Genomic DNA, 26,070 nt, shown 5'->3' with positions numbered 1-26,070 from the left:
CTCTTTCAAAAGTGTGTGTTTCTTAATCATGGGAAATTTTAATTCCTGGCAATAGTCCCTCAAGTTGTCTCAAGTTTATAAAAGCCTCTTGCTTTTTGTGGGATCATTAGTTTCTTAGGAAAAGTAAAAAGTAGTAATGGAACAAAACTGACTTTGGGAATTTAAAATACAAACTTCTGGTTCTAATTGCCTTTGCCTTATATGCAGATTTAACAGAATCATTAATATCAATCAGAAATTCATCTTTTTTTGGAAGTTGTGGACAAGCAGCTTTTACACAGGGTAGCCTGAACCAAACATGAAAATGCTGTTCTTCCTTATAAAAGTCTATGAAAATTAACAACGAACTTTTACGTAAAATGAATAACTTTTCTGCTGGGTACTTCTTAATACTCCAGTGATGTCAGACTGTTGGCCTTTTCTTTGCAGGTGTTATTTAGTTGGAAGTTAATTTGTTTAAACGCATTATTTTTCCTCTTAGGGATCTAATGTCTTCTAAAAACTACCAAACAGTGATAGTCTTGCAAAATGATTCAATAAACTATTTCATAAAATGTTGCTATCTTCTATTGTCTTAAATCTAATCAGTTCTGTGAACTGAGGGCCCCGTGTGTGATCCTGCATGATTCATTACCCAAAACCTCCAGGGTATTTCAAAGTTGATTTATCTCAGGAGCAGCTGAGAGCTTATTGAGTAATTCACATTTTTCCAGAGATGTTGACTTAAAATATCCAGTGCAACCTGCCAAGCTCTGCCTTTGTTTATAAATCTGCTTCCTGGTGACATCATACAGGAATGGTCTCTCCCTGGAAGCCTTGAATTTTGCCTGGTCTTCTCAGATGCTGCATTCTAAACCCAGCACAATCTCATTGTAACCCTTTCCTTACCTGATTACTCTAGTTTAAGAGGAAATGCCTAACCATTTCTGGTATTCTCTCAATGAAATTTTTGTTTTTAGATTCTGATCTCACTCTTTTTTTTTTTTTTTTTTTTCTTCTTTATCCATTCATCCGACGACGGGCACTTAGGTTGTTTCCATCTCCGGGCTATTGTAAATAGAGCTGCAATGAACATTTTGGTACATGACTCTTTCTGAATTCTGGTTTCCTCAGGGTATATACCTAGTAGTGGGATTGCTGGGTCATATGGTAGTTCTATTTGTAGTTTTTTAAGGAACCTCCATACTGTTCTCCATAGTGGCTGAACCAATTCACATTCCCACCAGCAGTGCAAGAGTGTTCCCTTTTCTCCACACCCTCTCCAGCATTTATTGTTTCTAGATTTTTTGATGATGGCCATTCTGACTGGTGTGAGATGATATCTCATTGTAGTTTTGATTTGCATTTCTCTAATGATTAATGATGTTGAGCATTCTTTCATGTGTTTGTTGGCAGTCTGTATATCTTCTTTGGAGAAATGTCTATTTAGGTCTTCTGCCCATTTTTGGATTGGGTTGTTTATTTTTTTGTTATTGAGCTGCATGAGCTGCCTGTAAATTTTAGAGATTAATCCTTTGTCAGTTGATTCATTTGCAAATATTTTCTCCCATTCTGAGGGCTGTCTTTTGGTCTTGTTTATGGTTTCCTTTGCTGTGCAAAAGCTTTGAAGTTTCATTAGGTCCCATTTGTTTATTTTTGTTTTTATCTCCATTACTCTAGGAGATGGGTCAAGAAGGATCTTGCTGTGATTTATGTCATAGAGTGTTCTGCCTATGTTTTCCTCTAAGAGTTTGATAGTTTCTGGCCTTACATTTAGGTCTTTAATCCATTTTGAGCTTATTTTTGTGTATGGTGTTAGGGAGTGATCTAATCTCATACTTTTACATGTACCTGTCCAGTTTTCCCAGCACCACTTATTGAAGGGGCTGTCCTTTCTCCACTGTATATTCCTGCCACCTTTATCAAAGATAAGGTGACCATATGTGCATGGGTTTATCTCTGGGCTTTCTATCCTATTCCATTGATCTATCTTTCTGTTTTTGTGCCAGTACCATACTGTCTTGATTACTGTAGCTTTGTAGTATAGTCTGAAGTCAGGCAGCCTGATTCCTCCAGCTCCATTTTTTGTTCTCAAGATTGCTTTGGCTATTCGGGGTCTTTTGTGTTTCCATACAAATTGTGAAATTTTTTGTTCTAGTTCTGTGAAAAATGCCAGTGGTAGTTTGATAGGGATTGCATTGAATCTATAGATTGCTTTGGGAAGTAGAGTCATTTTCACAATGTTGATTCTTCCAATCCAAGAACATGGTATATCTCTCCATCTGTTTGTATCATCTTTAATTTCTTTCATCAGTGTCTTATAATTTTCTGCATACAGGTCTTTTGTCTCCTTAGGTAGGTTTATTCCTAGATATTTTATTCTTTTTGTTGCAATGGTAAATGGGAGTGTTTTCTTGATTTCACTTTCAGATTTTTCATCGTTAGTATATAGGAATGCCAGAGATTTCTGTGCATTAATTTTGTATCCTGCTACTTTACCAAATTCATTGATTAGCTCTAGTAGTTTTCTGGTAGCATCTTTAGGATTCTCTATGTATAGTATCATGTCATCTGCAAACAGTGACAGCTTTACTTCTTCTTTTCCGATTTGGATTCCTTTTATTTCCTTTTCTTCTCTGATTGCTGTGGCTAAAACTTCCAAAACTATGTTGAATAAGAGTGGTGAGAGTGGGCAACCTTGTCTTGTTCCTGACCTTAGTGGAAATGCTTTCAGTTTTTCGCCATTGAGGATGATGTTGGCTGTGGGCTTGTCATATATGGCCTTTATTATATTGAGGAAAGTTCCCTCTACACCTACTTTCTGCAGGGTTTTTATCATAAATGGGTGTTGAATTTTGTCAAAAGCTTTCTCTGCATCTATTGAGATGATCATATGGTTTTTCTCCTTCAATTTGTTAATATGGTTAATCACATTGATAGATTTGCTTATATTGAAGAATCCTTGCATTCCTGGAATAAACCCCACTTGATCATGGTGTATGATCCTTTTTCTGATCTCACTCTTAATTAACTACCTCACTCAATATAAATTCAACTACTTGTGGTTTTATTTTTCAGGTATGGATATTGTCTTCTTGATGTTTTCTTAAAGAGTTATTCAGAGTAGATTATGACCAACTTAAGAACATAAATGGATATAAATGGGATATGACTGTTGTAAAAAGGAACACATCTTTAAAGCACTGAAGAACCTCAAAATGCTGTCAACACTTTGAGTTTCATAACTGAATGATTTATTTGCAACTAATTATCTCTTGTCATGGGGAAGAATCATGTCTTTAAGCAAAGCTGAATTCTAGATAGCAACATAAATATCAATTTCGCCACTGAAAATTGTTTCTGCTACCTGGAAAGCTAGTTGGCTCATACTTAAATGAGCACATTTTTCATAATAAGAGACCAAGCAGTCAGCTTGGGATTCCTAGGGACCCACAAGTGGGTCTGCGGTTAGCATGTTCACATGTCAAGATGGGAAATTTGGCTTATTCTCCTTGGAAACTTCTCAGATTTCGTGAAAGAAATTAGGAGAGTTTTCTTAAAAACGATTTTATAGACTTAGAATCGTATTTCTTTCTTTCTTTCTTTTTTTTTGTCTTACTTTTATTTTTTATTTTATTTTTTTTAACATCTTTATTGGAGTATAATTGCTTTACAATGTTGTGTTAGTTTCTGCTGTATAACATAGTGAACCAGCTATATGTATACATATATCCCCATATCTCCTCCCTCTTGCGTCTCCCTCCCACCCTCCCTGTCCCACCCCTCTATGTGGTCACAAAGCACCTAGCTGATCTCCCTGTGCTATGCAGCTGCTTCCCACTAGCTATCTATTTTACATTTAGTAGTGTATATATGTCAATGCTACTCTCTCACTTCGGTCAAACTATTTAATTCCGATAAAGTTTCTAAACTAAAAGTAAACTGAACTTATATCTGATGACATAATTTTGGAAATTCGTGATTGCTTTGCTACCTTATTTATTTACTATCTTAAAAAGTGGGCTTTTTCTCCCACTATAAAAATAAAACATCTTCATTGTAATTGCATTTAGAAAATTCTTTTGGAAAAAGATTATTGTTCTGGTTTTTCACTACAAAAGACAGTGTTTTTTTTTACTTAATGATAAAAGTAAATATGCTCAATAAATATATTTGCACATTATTTATGTGTGTCTCTGGTTGTTTTCTTAGAGTGCCACCTTAATTATCTTTGTGAGAAAGTCCTCAAGGATCTGCCATTAGTTCAGATACCTTTCCCTCAATTGATATGTTCCTTTAAGTGGTCTGAAAATACTTAAGGATCTTAGCATATGTGAGTAAACTGATCCTCTGTTCTGATTCTTGAGTCCCAATTCTATGTGGCCAAAGGATTAAAAATAACCTTATTTCCAAAGCATTTCCTACTTAATTGTCTGTCTCTGAAGGCACGGAAACAGGAAGTGAGAGGTAGTTGCTGTCCATACCGTGAAAGGAAAGGAATGAAGCTGATGAACGAATTTTGTTAGATAGATATCAATAGAACAGATGTTCCTTTGACCATATTTCCTGGGGACACAGTGGGAATCAAAGGCAAACTGGTAACATTTTTATTCATTATGTTTTAAAGAAAGTTTCCAAGCCTCCTATACCTGATACCATTAATCTACCTTCAAGCACACTGTATTACTTAAGGTGGATTAGAATTCATGCATTGTTTTGTGTGACAGGAGGCAAGTACTGAGTAAAAGTAATGCCAGACCCTTCTTAGGAATAAGGCATGGAGGCATTTAAATCACTCTGTCATGTCAAAATAAAGTTCAATGGCAGAATCTAGACATATCTTGATTCATATAAGATATTTAATACATATTTGTAGAATCAGAGGCCTTCCAGAAGAAACTTTAACCCAGACAGGAAAGCTCTTCTGAGTAAGAACCTAGGGTGAGAGTGGTCATACAACAGAAGTAAAGACTGGCTTAAAGAACTGGAGTACATTAAACTTGTTCATTGAACAAATTTGGTTGATTACCTACAGAGTGTCAAGCACTGTGTCAGATATGGAAGACACAGTGGGAACACACGAAGGAAATAACGAAAAGGCCTTAGTTTAAAAAATTAAAGGGAAAAAATTGGGATAATAAATGTTTTATTGGTTTCGGCAAATCAAATACTTTTGAGCAAATGGTGTATTATTCGACAAACCTGACACTCTTCTCACTGAATCTGAAATTAGGAAAGCATAAAAGCAGACAGAATTACTAGGAAACCAAAGATGTCTGGGTATATTCCTTTAAGTATAACCCTGTGTTGGAAAATTGGTTGTGGGGACCCACATGTTTGGAATAACCAACTTGTACCGTTTCCCTCCAAATTCTAACCAAATCGAGGAAAACTAAACTTCATATGGAATAGTTTCACTTTTTAAAGGAAACGTTGCAAAAATATTAAACTATATCATTCTCTTTTTATGAAGAAGCCCAGACCCTGTCTTTCTATCTGACCACATAATTCAAAATTTATGGAAGTATAATTAATGCCTTTGCTGCAAAAACCAGAAATAGAGACTGAAGAAATGTCCATATTTCAATGTCTTGAGCATTTTGGTGCTATAGTAATTGTTCCCTTTTAAAATATTCATTTAGACATATCTTCAATAGTGTTACTGTAACAGCAAAGTCTCTTTGAGGAAAAAGAAAGATTTTAATGACAAAAGAAAAATACTGTTCATTCTGAGGTTGAACTTAGGAGCCCATGTGAAGGAAGGCTTAGCAAAGGGGAAGATAGGTGAGACTGACTGCTCATACGAAGCTAACTTTGTATGCTGGATTTGATTCTATTAGGGCTATCTTTTTTTTTTTTTAAACATCTTTATTGGAGTATAATTGCTTTACAATGGTATGTTAGTTTATGCTTTAAAACAAAGTGAATCAGCTATACATATACATATATCCCCATATCCCCTCCCTCTTGTGCCTACCTCCCACCCTCCCTATCCCATCCCTCTAGGTGGTCACAAGTCACCAAGCTGATCTCCCTGTGCTATGCAGCTGCTTCCCACTAGCTATCTGTTTTACATTTGGTAGTGTATATATGTCCACGCCACTCTCTCACTTCGTCCCAGCTTACCCTATCCCCTCCCCATGTCCTCAAGTCCATTCTCTACGTCCGCGTCTTTATTCCTGTCCTGCCCCTAGGTTCTTCAGGACCATTTTTATTTATTTATTTTTAGATTCCATATATATGTGTTAGCATACGGTATTTGTTTTTCTCCTTCTGACTTACTTCATTCTGTATGCAGACTCTAGGTCCATCCACCTCACTACAAATAACTCAATTTCATTTCTTTTATGGCTGAGTAATATTCCATTGTATATATGTGCCACATCTTCTTTATCCATTCATCTGTCAATGGACACTTAGGTTGCCTCCATGTCCTGGCTATTGTAAGCAGAGCTGCAATGAACATTGTGGTACATGACTCTTTTTGAATTATGGTTTTCTCAGGGTATATGCCCAGTAGTGGGATTGCTGGGTCGTATGGTAGTTCTATTTTTAGTTTTTTAAGGAACCTCCATACTGTTCTCCATAGTGGCTGTATCAATTTACATTCCCACTAACAGTGCAAGAGGGTTCCCTTTTCTCCACACCCTCTCTAGCATTTATTGTTTGTAGATTTTTTCATGATGGCCATTCTAACTGGTGTGAGGTGATACCTCATTGTAGTTTTGATTTGCATTTCTCTAATGATTAGTGATGTTGAGCATCCTTTCATGTATTTGTTGGCCATCTGTATATCTTCTTTGGAGAAATGTCTATTTAGGTCTTCTGCCCATGTTTGGATTGCATTGTTTGTTTTTTTGATATTGAGCTGCATGAGCTGCTGGTAAATTTTGGAGATTAATCCTTTGTCAGTTGCTTTATTTGCAAATATTTTCTCCCATTCTGAGGTTTGTCTTTTCATCTTGTTTATGGTTTCCTTTGCTGTGCAAAAGCTTTTACGTTTCATTAGGTCCCATTTGTTTATTTTTATTTTTATTTCCATTTCTCTAGGAGGTGGGTCAAAAAGGATCTTGTTGTGATTTATGTCATACAGTGTTCTGCCTATGTTTTCCTCTACGAGTTTTATAGTGTCTGGCCTTACATTTAGGTCTTTAATCCATTTTGAGTTAATTTTTGTGTATGATATTTGGGAGTGTTCTAATTTCAGTATTTTACGTGTAGCTGTCCCGTTTTCCCAGCAGGAGAAGCATTTTTAAAACTACAACTGGAGGACAGCTGCTGACTAGAAATGGAAAGTCCTGAGCATCCAGGAATTTAGCAAATGGCTGCTGACTGCAGTTTTCTTGGTTTTAAGATACCACCAAGCTCCAGTTTAGTTATCTCTGAATTGGAGATGACAAATTTATGGGTATGTTTTGGATTAGTTAAAATACAAAGCTGATTATTTTATATTTTACATTAATAAAACTCAGAGAAATTTTATTTTACCTTTTTAACCCATATGTCAGCTTGGGTCTCCCTATAAACTTAATTAAATTATGATTGATTATATCCTTAATTTAAGATTCTCTGTAAGGTTATTGAGAATTTCCAGGCGGCCAGTGATTGGCTTAGATCTGAAGTTTCTGAACAAATCAGTACATGGCATACCTCAGGCCACAGAGGTTGGTTCAGAAGTTGATATATAACCTAACCCAGGCTGATGAGATGTAAGGAAAATTTTGCTGAGGGTTTCCAGAAAAGAAGTTTCATCGATCTTGGAAGAGAGCTTCAGGGAGAGCCAGCTCTACTCATCCAAAGATTGCCATAAATGTATGTGAACAAAATATTATTATCCCATTTTACAGATAAGGAAACTGAGGCTCAGTAGAGTATGTATCTTGCCTACTGTCCCATGGCTAATAATTAGCAGTGCTGAGATTCAAACCCAGGTCAATCTACCGCTGAAGCCCATGCTCTTAAGCACCATCTGATAGCAAAAGATAGTTCCCAGGTGATATTGATGCTGCTGGTTGGGAGACCACAGTTTAAGGACAACTGTTTATAAAAGTCAATAGCTGACAGTTGTAAATAGCCCAATAGTGGAAACAGGTAGAGATTTGCAAGCCAGTTTCACAAATAAGTTATTTATAGTATAATCAAGATTTCCATACCAAAAGAATTGTTGCTGTGTTATCAAATACAATGCATTGAATATAACTATAGGTGAAAATTATGCTGACCACAAGGCTCTCTGCCAAAATATTTATCTAGAAATTCATAAGCTGGCTACAAAGCTAAAGAGGCACGTCTCCTACATGATGAAAACAGTCCATTAGGGGTGTATAACTGAGCAAGCTGTATGAAGAAGGATCTGAGAGTTTCTTCTCAATTTTGGTTTAATGCCACATCAGCCTTTTTTTCTTATTCTTAAGAACCATTACTTACAATGCAGGCAGTGTAGGTATAGGCAAGTGTGCTTGCCTTAGAGCCAGACTGGGGGGTGGGTGTCTGAAGTGTGACTCTCTCATTTACTAACTGGATGACCTTTGTAAAGTTAATACTTCTGGTCTCATTTATCCATCTGTAAAATTTGGATATTAATCATTACTTCACAGGGTTGTTGAAAAATCAATGAGGTAAGGCTCATTTGAATAGTGTCTGCCATGTACTAAGTACCCAGTAAGTGCCAGCTATTATTATTTGTCCCACTGCTGAGTTAAGCTATGAGATACAGGAGAGGCTTTTGTGATTCTCCTGATGATGGTTTATACCAAAATCTCATGCTGGTGCCAGAATATAAAATGTAATCATCAAGCTTATGGGGTGTCTATAATGTGCTGTGCTATCAGATACACAACTCCATTAGATGTTAGCATGCCTAAACACTGGAAAAGAGACTTTGTAAAAAGAATTTCTTATTTCAATCTTCCTTTTGCCAACCCTAAGTGACCTTGTACTTTCCAAAGGGGTCTATGAACAAGACACGTACATTTAAATTAATTCCCATAGCAATCCTAGGAGGTCATTGTTGTTATTATTATAAACATTGCAAGCTGGAGGGTAAGAGGTATAAAGTGACAAAAAATTGATAATATGTTTGAGATGAAAGCCTTCAAATTTATAAATTAAGACATGAGATGACATTCATATCTTGGGGGGAGGGGAGTGAGAAAGTTTGATACCCAAATGCTCATTTACACATATGTTTCATTTTCCCTTAGAAGAACTTACAGGATAATAGAAATATAATGGGATAATAGAAATATCAAGTTATCATAGATAAAGTATACAACTTGAGGCTTTTAGACAACTGAAAGTATTACTGCATGGCTACTTAGTAATCACATCTGTTTATAATATATGATGTAATATGCAATATACTATCTAAAAATTTGGAGGAAAGCTACCTTAAATTTAAATGAAAATTAGGGAAGAGTTTGGATGACCTCATGATAGATTTCAAGCCTGGCGAGTCCACTCTGCGAGCTTTAGCATTTTGATTCTTACTCAGTAATTTGCAGAATATAGATTACCCACTCACCTGTTCTGGACAGGGTCTAAGCACTCTTCCCCTCTTATGGGAAAACACCACAGATTTCCATGAGCTGTTCCTTGCTATCTTGTTTTGTCTCCTTTCCTCTACCTGCCCAGATATCCTGGCCCCCACCTGCAGTTTGGGGCTATAAGGGAACATTGTAGTGAGTCACCATGCCCTAAGGCTCTTCCCATAAGGCATACCTTACTATTTAGGATCTGGAAAACCCTCTGTTGCAGGGTCTGGCCAGCTTTAGGCCTCACAAGGATGTAAATGACTCTCAGGTCTGGGCTGGTGCGAAATAGCTTCTCCATCAACACTTTGCCCAAGAAGCCTGTGGCCCCAGTAATGAGAATGGACTTGCCACCATAGAAATCTGCAATCATGGACATGGCTCTTCCCTTTGTCTTCTATAGCTTCAGAAAGAGGTTCCTGAAAAGAAAGAAAAATAACAAAAGATTACATTCTCAGTAGTGCTAAAATGCAGTCATTTAAAATGTTGCTGGTATTTCCAGGAATTTTGAATGCAGGAAAAGGTCAGACAGAGTGATAGCATCATGGTTTATTGGCAACATAATTCATTTCAATCAATATTTACTGAGATTTCTCTCCCTGCTAGACGTTATGCCAGAAACTGTGGACAAGAAATGAGTAAGACATGGTTCCTGCTCTCAAGGAATTGCTTGTAGTCTGATGGAGGAGATAGATACCTAGAGACCGTGAAATATAATATGGTAATGCGAAAACCAAAGAAAGCACAGAGGAAGGGTGCATAGCAGGATCTGGAAATTTCAGGAAGGCCCCTATAGGTGGTGACACCTGCGGTCAAACTTGAAAAGAGATAAGGGCTGGGGTAAGGGCATTCCAGGCCAAAGAAAGATCAAAAGCAAAGGCCCAACGTGTGGTATGGGATGCTGTATGGGGGAATAATACAAAGAATTCAGTGTTATGAGAATGTAAATGATAAGGTTGGGAACAGCCCCAAACCTGTGAAACCAAAGATTAGAACAGGATCAAATTTTAAAAATTATGATGTAATTAGTATTTCAGTTGCAGTTTTATTCAGAGAAAATCATTTCCAAGAGCAGATCTGGTAGTGGGAAGCCAGATGCAGCACTTGGATGCTGTGACTTCCAAGAAAAATTACCCCATGCAACTTGAAGTGTTTTGTCTTTAAGCCTGGCCTCAAGATTGTTGATTGGAAGCCGCGGAGCTTTGCAGGAGGCAAGGCCATAGTGTGGGAGCAGACTTTCCTTTCTGTCACTGACTTTGCTGCCTGCAGCAAGTCTTCGGCTGTCTTTGTGGATGGGATTTGGGTGGATCTTGCAGAACACAACTCCAGGGACCGGCCCTGACATCAGAGCTTGAAAGAAGAAGAACAACAACAAAAAAAACAAGTGAGGGCTTCCCTAGTGGCGCAGTGGTTGAGAGTCCGCCTGCCGATGCAGGGGACACGAGTTCGTGCCCTGGTCCAGGAAGATCCCATATGACGCGGAGCCTGCGCGTCCAGAGCCTGTGCTCCGCAACGGGAGAGGCCACAACAGTGAGAGGCCCACATACCGAAGGAAAAAAAAAAAAAAAAACAAGTGAAAAAGCCAACACCCTGCCTTTTTCACTCCAGTCAAGTCAACTCCAGTGACTCCTTAACGAAAAATGATTTTTCAAAGTCCTGATGTATAAATTAATTATAATTTATAGTTTAAAATTATAGTCATAATTTATACTTTGAGTATCTTGAGGCTACGTTCTTGGGCAGAACTCTTTGCCTTTGGAGGATTCATGCATTCATGGATTTACTCAACAAATAATTCTGTGCACTTGCCATGCCAGACCCTATGCTAAGTTCTGAAGGTAAACGGTTGAATAAGGCAAACAGATCCTTGCTGTCGCTCTAGAAGAGGAGGCCAGTGATACACACATAAGTAAATACATAAACAAGTTAATTACAACTGTTACAAATGTAAATAAAACAGGGATCAATGACACAAATCACAATCATCAGTGCTATACACCAGGAAGTACTATGGGTTTCAAATGTTAGCTATTTTCATTGGTCCCTTCTATTAAGGATTGATGTGAGAAATATTATTTGGAAGAACACATTTGGACCTTGTGCAAAAGAGCAAAATGCAAGATATTTTTTGTCATGTTATATAATGTTACTCACATTACAATCTATCTAATGATTTTCTCAAGAATTTAGCACTTGGGAAAAGTATTGATTATTTTTGCTTTGCCTGCCTTGAAGCTCAGAAAAGTGGTGTCACCAAGTTTGGAAGGCAGTGCAGTATCCTAGTTTAGCACTCAGATTCTAAGCAAGACTGAAATCAAATACCAGTTCTACCACTTACTAGGTCTGTAATCTCAGGCAAGTTATTAATCTTTCAATGCTGCAGTCTGTTCATCAGTAAACTGGGGATAACTAAAGTATCCACTTAATAGTGCTGTGGTAAGGATTATGTGAGTGAATACATGTAAAACCCTTAAAAATATAACACGTATAGTATTGGCTATTCATATGGTCACTGGTTCCACAGTTTTCATCTTAATGGTTTCTGGCTTTTTCTTTCTTTTCTTTTGCGGTACGCGGGCCTCTCACTGTTATGTCCTCTACCGTTGCGGAGCACAGGCTCCAGACGCGCAGGCTCAGCAGCCACGGCTCACGGGCCCAGCCGCTCCGCTGCATGTGGGATCTTCCCGGACCGGGGCACGAACCCGTGTCCCCTGAATCGGCAGGCGGACTCTCAACGACTAGGCCACCAGGGAAGCCCTGGCTTTTTCTTTTGACAGTTATTTTCTTTTTAAATAAATTTGTTTATTTATTTATTTTTGGCTGTGTTGGGTCTTTGTTGCTGCACGCGGGCTTTATTTTAAATGTCCTGTCTTATGTATTTTATATACCCTCTTTTGGAAATATGAGGAGATGATTTATAACTGTCATCAAGTCAAATAAAGTGTTTTCCCCAAATGCAACTCTACTCGATGGTAAATCTTTCCAACGTCTTTATATATAAAAATGGGGCTTCCCTGCTGGCACAGTGGTTGAGAGTCTGCCTGCCGATGCAGGGGACACGGGTTCGTGCCCCGGTCCGGGAGGATCCCACATGCCGCGGAGCGGCTGGGTCCATGAGCCATGGCCACTGAGCCTGCTCATCTGGAGCCTGTGCTCCGCAACGGAAGAGGCCACAACAGTGACAGACATACAGAAAAAAAAAAAAAGTTTAGGCACCATACTCCTTTAATAGAATATTAGGCATAAACGAGCATGGTTAGCAGGAAAATACAGATGGCAAACTGAGTTTGGATAGGGTGACTTCCCAACCTCATTGGTTCTGAAGATGTCAGATGCTTGTTTTGTAATAACATATGCTTTCCTGGAGTTATATTTTCTAGAACTGCAAAGATACTCTTCAGATTTTTTGGTCCCAGACAATTTTGTAATGTGTGATGAAAAATTTTAGAGAGCAGGTTACATATCTCTAATGAGCCAATTTCTTGTGGGACAAAGGAAGGCTTAAAGTGTCCCCAAAGAATGGAATGTGCCTGCTCTGTCCGGAGTCCAAGTATTTCTCAAACACAACAGAAACCAGCACAGTACAATGAGTGCTCTGAGAGGAAAGCAAAACATACGCCAGTATCTCCTGGCATTCACTACCCACTGTCAAGAGCAGGTGGCAGGGGAGTTGTGGCCAGGACTCTAATTAAGGCAAGTGATTCTGAAAAATGTCAAAGAGAAGTCCTCATCCTCAGATCAAAATATCATCAGAGATGTTTCATCAAACTCTTGCTTCTACTCTCAAGACATGGCTTGGTTCCTGGACCCGGAAACTCCCATATGAAATTTGGCCCCGGCAAACCCATTTCATACGTTATAGATTTGCAACGTCCAGGAATGGTTAACCCTTAATATAATTCATAAAACAATTAAATTGTTTCAAAAATTAAAATAATTTTACACTCAGTAATGGAGGATATACAAGTGTAGAAGGAAGAATAGGTTTAGAACAGCTGGCTGGATCACGGCTTACCTTTCATACAGTCTCAGATTACTCATGCAGAGAGCAAAGCCCAGTTTCCTATTCCTCATGCTCCTAATATGGTCTGTGAGAAGCCTAAACTACTTTGACAATCTCTGAACCATCCTGTATAATGCAGGGTCTCTGAGGCTTGAAGGAAAAAAAGATGGGACCTGTGAGAATCAGCCAATGTATTTTTTCTTTTTTTTTTTCTTTTCTTTTTTTTTTTTTTTTTTTGCGTTATGCGGGCCTCTCACTGTCGTGGCCTCTCCCATTTGCGGAGCACAGGCTCCGGACGCGCAGGCTCAGTGGCCATGGCTCACGGGCCCAGCCGCTCCGCGGCATGTGGGATCTTCCCGAACCGGGGCACGAACCCGCGTCTCCTGCATCGGCAGGCGGACTCTCAAGCACTGCGCCACCAGGGAAGCCCAGCCAATGTATTTTTAATGAATGTCTATGTGTGCCAGGCACTATCCAGGCACTGGGACTAGTAGTGAACAGGCCTTATGCAGCTTAGATTCTTCCTTTCTATTCTGGAGCATCTTTTCTCCTTAAGATTGCCAGTTTTCCATGGTCATGAGTGGAATTCGACAGTGTTCACTCTCCTGTTGTTCTCTAGAAATGAGGCCGTTCTAATTTCTAGAGAACAGGTGTTAAAATATTTAATCACAACAGTTGTGCCAAGTCATACATTTCTTGCAGGTGTAAAGCATGTGGGAACTTTAATTCTTCTTTGGGTGGCTCCTCTGGAAAATAAAAAATTAAGATTCAAGCACTTAAGCAGACAATCCATACTTCTTGGTAGCCCTTGAGAGAAAAACATTTTTAAAAAAGAAAAAAGGTGCTTTGCCTCTCAGGAATCGTACTTTGTCAAGGTTTCGTGGTTTTGGCACTATTAACATTTTGGGATGTGTAAAGCTTTGTAGCAGGGGCTGTCTAGGGCAATGTAGGTCGGTGTTTACCAGCACCCTGACCTCTCTTCACTCGATGGTAATGACATCCTTCTTTCCCCAGCAGGGTGTGACAACCCAAATGCTTCTAGACTTCGCTCAATGTGCTTTGGGGGAAAACTTGCCTCTTTTCAGAGAATCACTGTTTAGGACTTTTTAAAATTCTGTTTATAATATTCTGTCCATCCTATTAAAAAGTCAAGATTCAAAGCTTAAATATCTGTTTGTGAGGCTAAGTAGAAATATAATCCACTGTCATATCTTATTTTACCCATATTGGATCATTCATAATTAACTACGTTTATCCAAGCAAATTACACATGTGGTGAATCGTGGTAGAATTCAAAGTGAAGACGCAGGAAGATTTCTCCAGATAAAGATTCCCCACTTTTTATTTAACCAAATTTCTTTTAGTCTCTGTGCTGTAGATTAGACTATTAATCCCAACTTTCATATATATATAAGTCACATATCTGTTCGTCAAGTACTTAGTGAAAAAAAAGTTTTCATCAGAGAGCTCTACGTTTTACTTTGGTTTCCTGAGTATATGCCACATTATGCAGTTCAGCAATGAATTTAGATACCTTTCACTGTGGGCTTTTTATATAAAGTTTTACTGGGAGAACTTTTAAGTTCTTGATGGAGGAATAATAATGCCCAGGGATGTTGGGGCATAGGCCTCACTAATTGAATTAGCAACGCTCCACGGTCAAGAGAAACCAATTTGGAAATCATCCCAGCTGGGGAGGGATAGTCTGGGCTCGCTTAAGAAAACAAAATTTAGCAATCACCTCATCACATTCCTCCTAGTTTGCTTCTGCTTAGCTCCTTAGTAAGTCTTCATAAAAAACTCCAAATTTAAAAGAAATGAAGAAAGATATGACCTAAATCCATCACTTCATCATAATTCATTAAATAGGTGTATTGACTGCCTACTGTGTGCTACACCCTGTTAGGTGTGGATATCATAGAGCAAAAGGTCATGAGGACCAGTAAGCAAAAGGTCACGTAGAACAAAAGGTCAGTAGAGCAAAAGGTCATGAGGACAGGAAGTAAAAATTTTGCTCTTGGGCCACTAAGCGTAATGGTGAGTGATGACACTCTGGTTTCAACCCCTTGATTTCTGGACCTGTGAATCCTGGCTATGGGAGAAACAGCACCACATGTTGGATGCTGATTCAGAGCATACACATCCCTCTGGGAAACCTTACCCCAGCCCCGTAAGGTTTTTCTACCTTTCTGGCACTGTAAATGAGTCTTCAAAAGGACATTCTGCCATTCTATCAATACAGGTGCTTCAGGATGGAGGAGGACATGGCGAGACCACTGAATTCCACGAACACGGGCCTATTGCCACACTTCATTTGCTGGGAAACGAGTTCTTTAAGCATAAGCAATACTGTGTGGAATACCATGATGGTATACAAGGCATTCTATAAGTCTGCTCGTGATAGTTTTGGCAGAAGCATTTCATGTAAGGAAAACAAATCCATATCCAAAGTGTCTATTCTAGTAAGAACAAGACACTGCCCCTTCCATGATGGAAGAAGTTCAATGTACAGAAAGAGAAAAACAAATACCGTATGCTAACACATATATATGGAATCTAAAGAAAAAAAAGAACAACCTAGGGGCAGGACGGGAATAAAGACGCAGACGTAGAGAATGGACTTGAGGACACGGGGAGCGGGAAGGGTAAGCTGGGACGAAGTGAGAGAGTGGCATAGACATATATACACTACCAAATGTGAAACAGATAGCTAGTGGGATGCAGCCACATAGCACAGGGAGATCAGCTCGGTGCTTTGTGACCACCTAGAGGGGTGAGACAGGGAGGGTGGGAGACACAGGAGGGAGGAGATATGGGGTTATATATATATGTATAGCTGATACACTTTGTTATAAAGCAGAAACTAACACACCATTGTAAAGCAATTATACTCCAATAAAGTTGTTAAAAAAAAAGAAAAAGAAGCTCTGTGTGTAAAATGCTATCAAACAGTATTACATGGTAAAGAAAAATCATTTGTGATAGGACTAGTCCATTGATGTGGCAGACTTCATGGTTGTCTGATTTTAAGAAACTGCCACGGCCACCCCAGCCTTTGCAATCACCACCCTGATCCGTCAGCAGCCATCAACACGGAGGCAAGACGCTCCACCAGTAAAAATATTGACTTGCTGAAGGCCCAGATGATGGTTAGCATTTTTTAGCAGGAAAGTATTTTTTAAGTAATGTTTGTACATTTTTTAAAGACATAATGCTATTGTACACTTAATAGCCTACAGTATAGTGTAAGCATAACTTTTAGATGCACTGGGAAACCAAAATATTCATGTGACTCATTTTATTGCAATATTTGTTTTATTGTGGTGGTCTGGAACCGAACCTGCAATATCTCTGAGTACGCTTGTAATCAGCTTGCCACAAGGTACCTGGTGCCATCTCAAGGATTCAGTGTTGGTCTCTGGGCTGGCAAATAGGGCACTCAGCAATGGCAGTAGCCAAGTTGGCAGTGGGTGAGCAGAAGTCCATGTTGCTGAGCCAATACATAAACATTTATCTCTGCCACCATGGCTTCACGAGCCCACTGGGTGATGATGGGATGGCTGGGGAGGGAGGCTCACTGGTATTCACAGCATAGGTCATCCTACCCACTTGAATATTAAAATCTTCCCCTGCTGAGGTTACTCTTCAGTGAGCATTTATATGGGACAGAAGTATCTTTGGGCTTTTGCCCATTCCATATACTTCTTCCCCAGACTTCCTTGTCATCAATTTTCCAGCCATGTTCCTTCCAAGTCCCTGACCATCCGACATACCATTGGCCATAGGCCATGAATCCGTAGATAACTGCAAGTCTGACAACTTCTCCTTCTAAGCAAGGAGAACAACCAGGTGCACAGCCTGAAGTTCTGCTCACCAGGAGGATTTCCCTTCACCACTGTCCTTCAGGGATGTCCCAGAAAGGAGCTCTAGTGCTGCAGCTGTCCACTTTGGGAGGTGCCTGTACATCATGAGAATCATCTGTAAGCCAGTCCAGAGTTTTCTCTTCTTCTGTAAACTGACTGTAGGGAATTCCCCATGAGGCCATAGGGGCAGTTTGGGAAAGAAATGGTATTGTAGCAAAAGTGAGGAACATGGGCATTTGGGCTACTTCTTCATGTAACTTACTTGTGTCTTCAGGGCCTGATTGGGACTCGTCAGTTATATACAACCTCCACTCGATGATGGAGTACTGCTGTGCTTGCCCAACTTTATGGTTTGATGGAGCAGATAACACCCAGTCCATGATGGCCTAATGCTGTTTCTCTAAAGGAGAGCAGTTACCCAACAGAGCATGGCAGGGCTTTGCTTTAAAATCCTAAGAGCCTGTGCTGGGACTCACCAGTAGAGGCCTGCTGAAAGCTCCAAACAGCCACCAACAAGTGTCTGCCACTGATACTTCCAGCACCATTAGATTTACTGGATCATATGACTCAAGAGGCAGAGAGACTTGCATGGCAGCCTGGACCTGCAGCAAAGCCTTTTCTTGTTGTAGACCCCACTCAAAATGAGCAGCTTTTAGGATTACTCAGTAGATGGACCAGAGTAACACACTCAGATCAGGAATATGTTGCCTCCAAAATCTGAAGAGGCCAACTAAGTGTTGTGTTCCTTTTTTGGTTGTAGGAGAGGCCAAATGCAACAACTTATTCTTTATCTTAGAAAGGATCTTTCAACATGCCCCACACTGCTGGACCCCTAAAATTTCACTGAGATAGAAAGTCCCTGAATTTTTGTTGGATTTATTTCTCACCCTCTGATATGCAAATGTCTTACCAGTAAGTCTAGAGTTGTTGCTACTTCTTGCTCACCGGGTCCAATCACCATAATGTCATCAATGTAATGGACAACTATGATATCCTGTGGTAGGGGAAGGTCTTGCTCACCGGGTCCAATCACCATAATGTCATCAATGTAATGGACAACTATGATATCCTGTGGTGGGGAAAGGTGATCAAGATCCCTCCAAACTAAATTATGACGTAGGGCTGGCGAGTTGATATACCCCTGAGGTAAGATAGTGAAGGTGTATTGCTGGCCTTGCCAGGTAGAAGCAAACTGCTTTTGGTGGTCTTATTAATAGGGATGGAGGAAAAAGCATTTGCTAGCTTAACAGCTGCATACTGGGCACCAAAGGATGTGTAAACTTTTTCAAGCAATGCAACCACATCTGGTAAAGCAGTTGCAACTGTAGTCACTACTGTTTTAAGCTTACAGTAATCCACTGTCATTCTTCAAAATCCATCTGTTTTTTGTAATAGGCAAGTTGAATGAGCAGTGGTAGAAATCACTATCCCTGAATCTTTCAAGTCCTTGATGGTGACATTAATCTCTGCCGTCCCTCCAGGAATGACGTATTTCTTTTGGTTTACTATTTTTCAGGGTAGAGGCAGTTGTAGTGGTTTCCACTTGACCTTTCCCACCATAACAGCCCTCACTCCACAGGACAGGGAACCAATTTGGAGATTCTACCAGCTGCTGAGTATGTCATTACAATTATGTATTCCTGAACTGGAGAAATAATCAAAGAATGGGTTTGGGGACTTACGGAGCCCACTGTGAGATGGTCCTAACCTAAAACTCCATTGATCACCTGACCTCCACAAGCTCCTATTTTGTCACCAGACTGACATTCTGGTTTTCCTGGAATTAGTGTAAGTTCAGAGCCAGTGTTCAGTAGTCCCTGAAAGGTCTCATTATTTCCTTTTCCCCAATGTGCAGTTACCCTGGGAAAGACCATAGGTCCCTTTGGGGATGGCTGGGAAAAGATTAACAGTATAAATTTTTAGCAGTATAGAGGGATCCTTTCTCAAGGGGACTTGCCCTTCCCTTCATTCAAGGGGGTCTGGGTCTGTAAACTGACTCAAGTCTGGGAATTCAGTTGGGGCCATGACTATTTTTTTTTTTTTTTTGATTCAAGTTAGACTTTTGTTCAGTTGACTTAGAACTTTTTTGCTTATACAGATGAAGTAAGAATTTAGTAGCTTTCCCATACATCATGATGAAACAGTCAATGCCATAGGTCTCTATAAGTCAGACTTTTCTGATTGCTACTTTGGCTCTGCTGTCATTTATGTCCTTTTAACCATGATACCTTGACTTTGGCAATTAAGGGTCACTATCTGTCCCCAGCCACCCTGGGATCCTCATTGCATTTAGGTTTCCCAATTTATTACACCATTTCCCACTGTAAGTTCTGGTCTACAGAGAAAAATGATTACTGAGCTCTTCAAGGATGCTGGGGCTCCCTTCACAAATTTATTTCTGTGACCCAGCCAAGTTGGCACATCACAATTATTATATTTTCTCCTAACACATTCACCACCCACCGGACTTCTGTCACATTTTTAAAGAACAAAATCCTTGCTTGATGGCTTGGTAGCTGAACATAACATTAACATTAACAGGAAGTTTTATTTACTTGATTTTGAATGATTTCTTTTGCCTGATTTTCAACTTAAGTATTCATTACTGATAAACTCTTCTATTTCTAAATTGTCTCAGCTTAAGTAACAAAAAGTATGTGATTTACAATGTAGGCATAGTGAGAACACTGAACTAGAGCTAGAAAATCTAGAAATGGAGTCTGTTCTGTGGCTAATTGTTAATGTAACTCTGAATCTCCAATCTTGTCAGCTCTGAGACTCAATTTCCTCTTCTGTTAAATAATATTCTACCTACTTCACAGAACAGTTTTAATAATCAAATAGAGTAATAAGTAAAAGAGAACTCTAAGTGTTATCTGACCAGAATTGTTCTTGTTCTGGTTGATATACTATGAATACTACTTTGACCCTGAATCCAAATATCTTGTGCTTATTTGTTAACAAATATTGAGAACATATCTTGTCTTCCAACTTATGTAGTAAAACACTTGATGCAGATGCTGTATTTTATACTGTATTATTCCTCAAAAGTCAACTAGCACAGTACTTTGTAATGAAAAGTGTCTCAATAAATATTGTTGAATCAACAAATAAATGAGTCAGCACTGAAAGGACTGATTGACTTCTTAATCAATGAATAAAAAGTCAGGGGCTAATTCACAAACCCTAGTGGGCATTTGAATCATTGGAAAGCTTGCTAAACTTATTCTTTACTAGAACTCTTTTTTCTGAGATTTTGATTTAGAAAGTCTGAGGTAGGGCCCAGGTAGATGCATTTTAATGAACACCCCAACTGATTCAGATATAGGTGGTAAGAGAAATGCTGATGTAGGGAATTTGATGGAGGTGCTCTGATCCCAGATCATATTTTCTTCCACAGCTTACGTCTTTAATGTAAGTCTATGTTGTCCCTATGATGGTTTTTCTTCTTAAAACAAGACAAAAAATAACCTGCTTACTTGAGAATTCTCATTTCTAATAATAGTGGAATGCAGATAACACAGGTAGGATGCAGCAGACCATGGCTTCAGTCCAGCCAGAGCTGAAGTCTGAGCTTCAAAGGCTTCAAGCATGCACTGAGGTAATGTGATGGAGAGACTCTCTCTGCATTTATTACAAGCATCAGAGCTCACGGGGTCACTCATAAAACACATGTACTGGAAGAAGTAGAATAGAAACACATCTTTTCAAATCAATAACTAAAACTTTTACAAAGTATTTTTTCTCTGTGTTCCTGCTTCCCAGTACTAGAAGCTGAAATAAATGACTATTTAAAGAATTTTAAAAAATATAGTGGAAATCTATGCACAGAGAGTAGACGAGTGATTAATAAACATATTATATCAGCTTGGCATGAAAGGGTTATATATCAAAGTGTCCTAATTTCTTCTGACAAGATATAGTCATTTCCTCTGCTGTTCACATGGGTTAAAAGACCTATATTCAGATTAATTCAAGCAACGTTTAGAAATAAGGTTGGAGATTTCTATTTTCCAGTCCACTTAACTGTATCTCAATCTTTTATCCAACCAAGGAAACTGTGTGGAAACAAAATAGTTGGAACGTGTGAAAATCTTTAACAACAAAGCCTGATTACAAGGAGATTGATTTAACATCATGAACTCAGTCCACCAAAAAGGCAACTGATTTGTAGACTAACACTGAAATCATGGTACAAAATCAGAGCACAGATTATTGTTTACACCAAAAGATATGATGGCTTATATATATATATATATATATATATATATATATATATATATATATATATATATAATACATAGTTCTTTTGCAGATACAAGAGTTATCAGAATTTGTTACTGTCAATGATTAGACACAGTATTCATTAACTATACCTGTCCAAAGAAAAGGCATCAAGTTAGTCACTTCATCCAGTGAGGTTCCAGGAGCTTAGTCACTGCCATACACCAACGGAACCATGCGGGAAATTATATTTTTTAAAAAGATTAATATGAAGGTTAGTTAATTATATATAAATTGATATAAAATGGCAAACTGGAAATCCTTCTTTCCTAATGGAAGTTTCTGATCATAACCTGTGTCAATAAATTGACAGGAAACATCTGAATAAATGTAAATATCCTATGCACTTGGAAATATGCAGTTAGGCCTTTATGAAGGACTAAGTTCTGAAGTAAAGCTAACATTGTCCCTGTCACAGTTCTGTCCATAGGAAGTTATTCCATGTCAGAAGAACAATAAGCCACAAACAGCACTCTTATTTTTATCTGATAATGTACAATGAATTTTATCAACAAAGATTTTAGGCATTCGTCTTTAAGAGAGGGTAATGAAAGTAGGCGTACCTCAATATAATAAAGCCCATATATGACAAACACACAGCCAACATCATTCTCAATGGTGAAAAACTGAAACCATTTCCTCTAAGATCAGAAACAAGACAAGGTTGTCTACTCTCACCACTGTTACTCAACATAGTTTTGGAAGTTTTAGCCACAGCAATCAGAGAAGAAAAAGAAAAAAATGTAATCCAAATCAGAAAAGAAGTAAGCCTGTCACTGTTTGCAGATGACATGATACTATACATAGAGAATCCTAAAGATGCTACCAGAAAACTACTAAAGCTAATCAATGAATTTGGTAAAGTGGCAGGATACAAAATTAATGCACAGAAATCTCTTGCATTCCTACACACTCATGGTGGAAAATCTGAAAGAAAAATTAAGGAAACACTCCCATTTACCACTGCAACAAAAAGTATAAAATACCTAGGAATAAACCTACCTAAGGAGACACAAGACCTGTATGTCGAAAACTATAAGACAGTGATGAAAGAAATTAAAGATGATACAAACAGATGGAGAGATATACCATGTTCTTGGATTGGAAGAATCAACAAAGTGAAAATGACAACACTACCCAAAGCAATCCACAGATTCAATGCAATCCCTATCAAACTATCAATGGCATTTATCACAGAACTAGAACAAAAAATTTCACAATTTGTATGGAAACACAGAAGACCCCAAATAGCCAAAGCAATCTTGAGAAAGAAAAACGTAGCTGGAGGAATCTGGCTCCCAGACTTCAGGCTCTACTACAAAGCTACAGTAATCAAGACAGTATGGTACTGGCACAAAAACAGAAATATAGATCAATGGAACAGGATAGAAAGCCCAGAGTTAAACCCACACACATATGGTCACGTTATCTTTGATAAAGGAGCCAAGAATATGCAACGGAAAAAAGACAGCCTCTTCAATAAATGGTTCTGGGGAAACTGGACACCTACATATAAAAAATGAAATTAGAACACTCCCTAACACCATACACAAAAATAAACTCAAAATGGATTAAAGCACTATAAAACTCTTAGAGGAAAACATAGGCAGAACACTCTATGACATAAATCACAGCAAGATCCTTTTTGACCCACCTGCTAGAGAAATGGAAATAAAAATAAAAATAAACAAATGGGACCAAATGAAACTTAAAAGCTTTTTCACAGCAAATGAAAACATAAACAAGATGAAATGACAACCCTCAGAATGGGAGAAAATATTTGCAAATAAAGCAACTGACAAAGGATTAATCTCCAAAATCTACAAGCAGCTCATGTAGCTCAATATCAAAAAAACAAACAACCGAATCCAAAAATGGGCAGAAGGCGTAAATAGACATTTATCCAAAGAAGATATACAGATTGCCAACAAACACATGAAAAGATGCTCAACATCACTAATCATTAGAGAAATGCAAATCAAAACTACAACGAGGTATCACGTCACACCAGTCAGAATGGCCATCATGAAAATATCTACAAACAATAAATGCTAGAGAGGGTGTGGAGAAAAGGGAACCCTCTTGCACTGTTGGTGGGAATGTAAATTGATACAGCCACTATGGAGAACAGTATGGAGGTTCCTTAAAAAACTAAAAATTGGGTCTTCCCTGGTGGCACAGTGGTTGAGAGTCTGTCTGCCGATGCAGGGGACACGGGTCCACGCCCTGGTCCGGGAAGATTCCACATGCCGTGGAGCGGTTGGGCCCGTGAGCCATGGCCGCTGAGCCTGCGCATCTTGGAGCCTGTGTTCCGTAACAGGAGAGGCCACAACAGTGAGAGGCCCGCATACCGAAAAAAAAAAAAAAAAAAATCTCTGCTGTGGATAGTGAGGCAGTGAAATAAGTATAATGAAGTAAAATTTTAAAAAAATTCCCATTTTGTGCTGTAATCTCTCTGTGTTATCCCATGCCTTAAGGAAGTGTCCGCTATATATTTATGTTAGTGATACTCTTGGTAAAGGGAGCCATGTCTGCCATCAGAAGTGGTATGGAAAGAGCAGTCACAACAGGTGATGAGCAAATAAGCAGAGGAATGAAGAATCCAGTGGGAGCAGCAATTCATAATCAAAGGTAATCAGGAGAATATATATAAGCCTGCCAGGCATACCTGGAAATTTCTCAAAATGCATGGGATGGGAGGCTAACTTATGTTATTTGCATATTAAGGAATGCTTGATTCCAGCCAGACACTTGGGACAAAAATATGAAATTTTACTTTGTATAAGCAGTGGTAAAGTGAATTTTAGGAGGTGTCCTGGCTGGAAGCTGGAGTCAGGAATATGAACATTTGTCTTCTTGATAGAGGAAGGGCAATTTTGGATGTTCTTGGAATGATGGAATAGATGATGGCTAGAAAATTGAGGAGGGAGATATCTCAAATATAGGATAAAAGGAATATTGGAAGTAAGATCAAGACAACTAGTTAGTCATTGTTTGACAAGAACTAATATAGTGAGGCAATAATTCCTAAATAATATTTTTGTTTAAAGCTACAAAAAGCTATCTGTCCCTCTTTCTTAGCAATAATAAATGAAATAGTCAAACTATAATCTGAAACTATTTTGTGTCATTAAAAAGCAAGTCAATGGGGATATATAATAATGATCTATTGAGAAGGCTTTTTCAAAACCTGATCTTATAAGTATAAAAGATTTGCCAAATTTTACATCATGAGCGTATATTGTTGAAGGATAATATTTCTCTGCCTTTGCTCTTTGAAAAGTTATGCTATCTTTGGTTCTGATGGCTTTCGTGGACGTTTTTATCTTGGCCTTCCAGCACTTCTTTTTCCTTCTACTTTTCAAAACCTCCTTTTGGGGCAGTACCTCTTTCTCTATTATGGATAGTCTTTGTGGGACTGTCCTTCAAGACTCTCTGCCCCACTTAGCCAAGGGAAAGGATTTTAAACTTTGAGTAAAGGGACACAATGTTAAGAAAATATGGAGTTGATTCACCTAGTAATGGCACGTTGACTAGATAATCTAGTCAATTAATATTTGTCCTCTTGATACAAAAAGCAAGTTTTTGATAGCTTTTAGGAAATGGAAAAGGGCTTCTTGCCCTTTGCAAGGCTGGCTTTTCAGCCACTCCTTTGATTGTGTGGCTACCTCATTTACTTTCAACAAATTCTCTATTCATTTACATTGCTGTGGAAGGCAGAATCCCAAAATGACCCCCAGTGACCCACACCCTTTATAGTCCTCTCCCCTTGAAAATGGGCAGGTCTTGTAATTTCCTTCTAACCAATAAAATATGGCAACGGTAATGGCTTACACTCCCATGATTATGTTACCTTATATAACAAAGGTGTAATGAACATCCTTAATTAAGTGAAATGGGAGATTATCTGTAGTGGGCCTAATCTACTCAGTGATCCCTTTATAAGAGTGACTGTCTTCCTAGACATACAGATGGCCAAGGAGCACATGAAAAGCTGCTCAACATCACTAATGATTAGAGCAATGCAAATCAAAACTACAATGAGGTATCACCTCACACCAGTTAGAATGGGCATCATCAGAAAATCTACAAACAATAAATGCTGGAGAGGGTGTGGAGAAAAGGGAACCCTCTTGCACTGTTGGTGGGAATGTAAATTGATACAGCCACTATGGAGAACAGTATGGAGGTTCCCTATAAAACTAAAAATAGAATTACCATATGAACCAGCAATCCCACTACTGGGCATATACCCAGAGAAAATCATATTTCAAAAAGACACATGCACCCCACTGTTCATTGCAGCACTATTTACAATAGCCAGGTCATGGTAGCAACCTAAATGCCCACCAACAGACAAATGGATAAAGAAGATGTGGTACATATATACAATGGAATACTATTCAGCCAC

General features: G+C 38.7%; 1 protein-coding gene and 1 pseudogene across 3 annotated transcripts in view; both read right to left on the bottom strand.

Moving 5' to 3' along the window:
- The window catches only part of FAR2 (fatty acyl-CoA reductase 2), a 140,877-nt gene that overhangs the window by 43,628 nt on the left and 71,179 nt on the right, over window positions 1-26,070 (bottom strand). For 2 of the 3 annotated variants that reach the window (XM_007446301.1, XM_007446302.1), the window contains exon 2: window positions 9,700-9,928. In XM_007446301.1, coding sequence (XP_007446363.1) covers window positions 9,700-9,888 — 189 coding nt within the window. In that variant the 5' untranslated portion in view covers window positions 9,889-9,928. Of the gene's footprint in view, window positions 1-9,699; window positions 9,929-26,070 lie in introns of those variants that run through there. The other variant, XM_007446303.1, reaches the window with a different exon arrangement.
- LOC103087402 (uncharacterized) overlaps window positions 16,918-26,070 on the bottom strand; it is a 79,397-nt pseudogene continuing 70,244 nt past the window's right edge.

The sequence above is a fragment of the Lipotes vexillifer genome, unplaced genomic scaffold, assembly GCF_000442215.2.
Source record: "Lipotes vexillifer unplaced genomic scaffold, Lipotes_vexillifer_v1.1 scaffold477, whole genome shotgun sequence".
Taxonomy (NCBI): Eukaryota; Metazoa; Chordata; class Mammalia; order Artiodactyla; family Lipotidae; genus Lipotes; species Lipotes vexillifer.
Note: the sequence above shows the minus strand (reverse complement) of the source record. Positions and strands in the feature narration are given on the sequence as shown.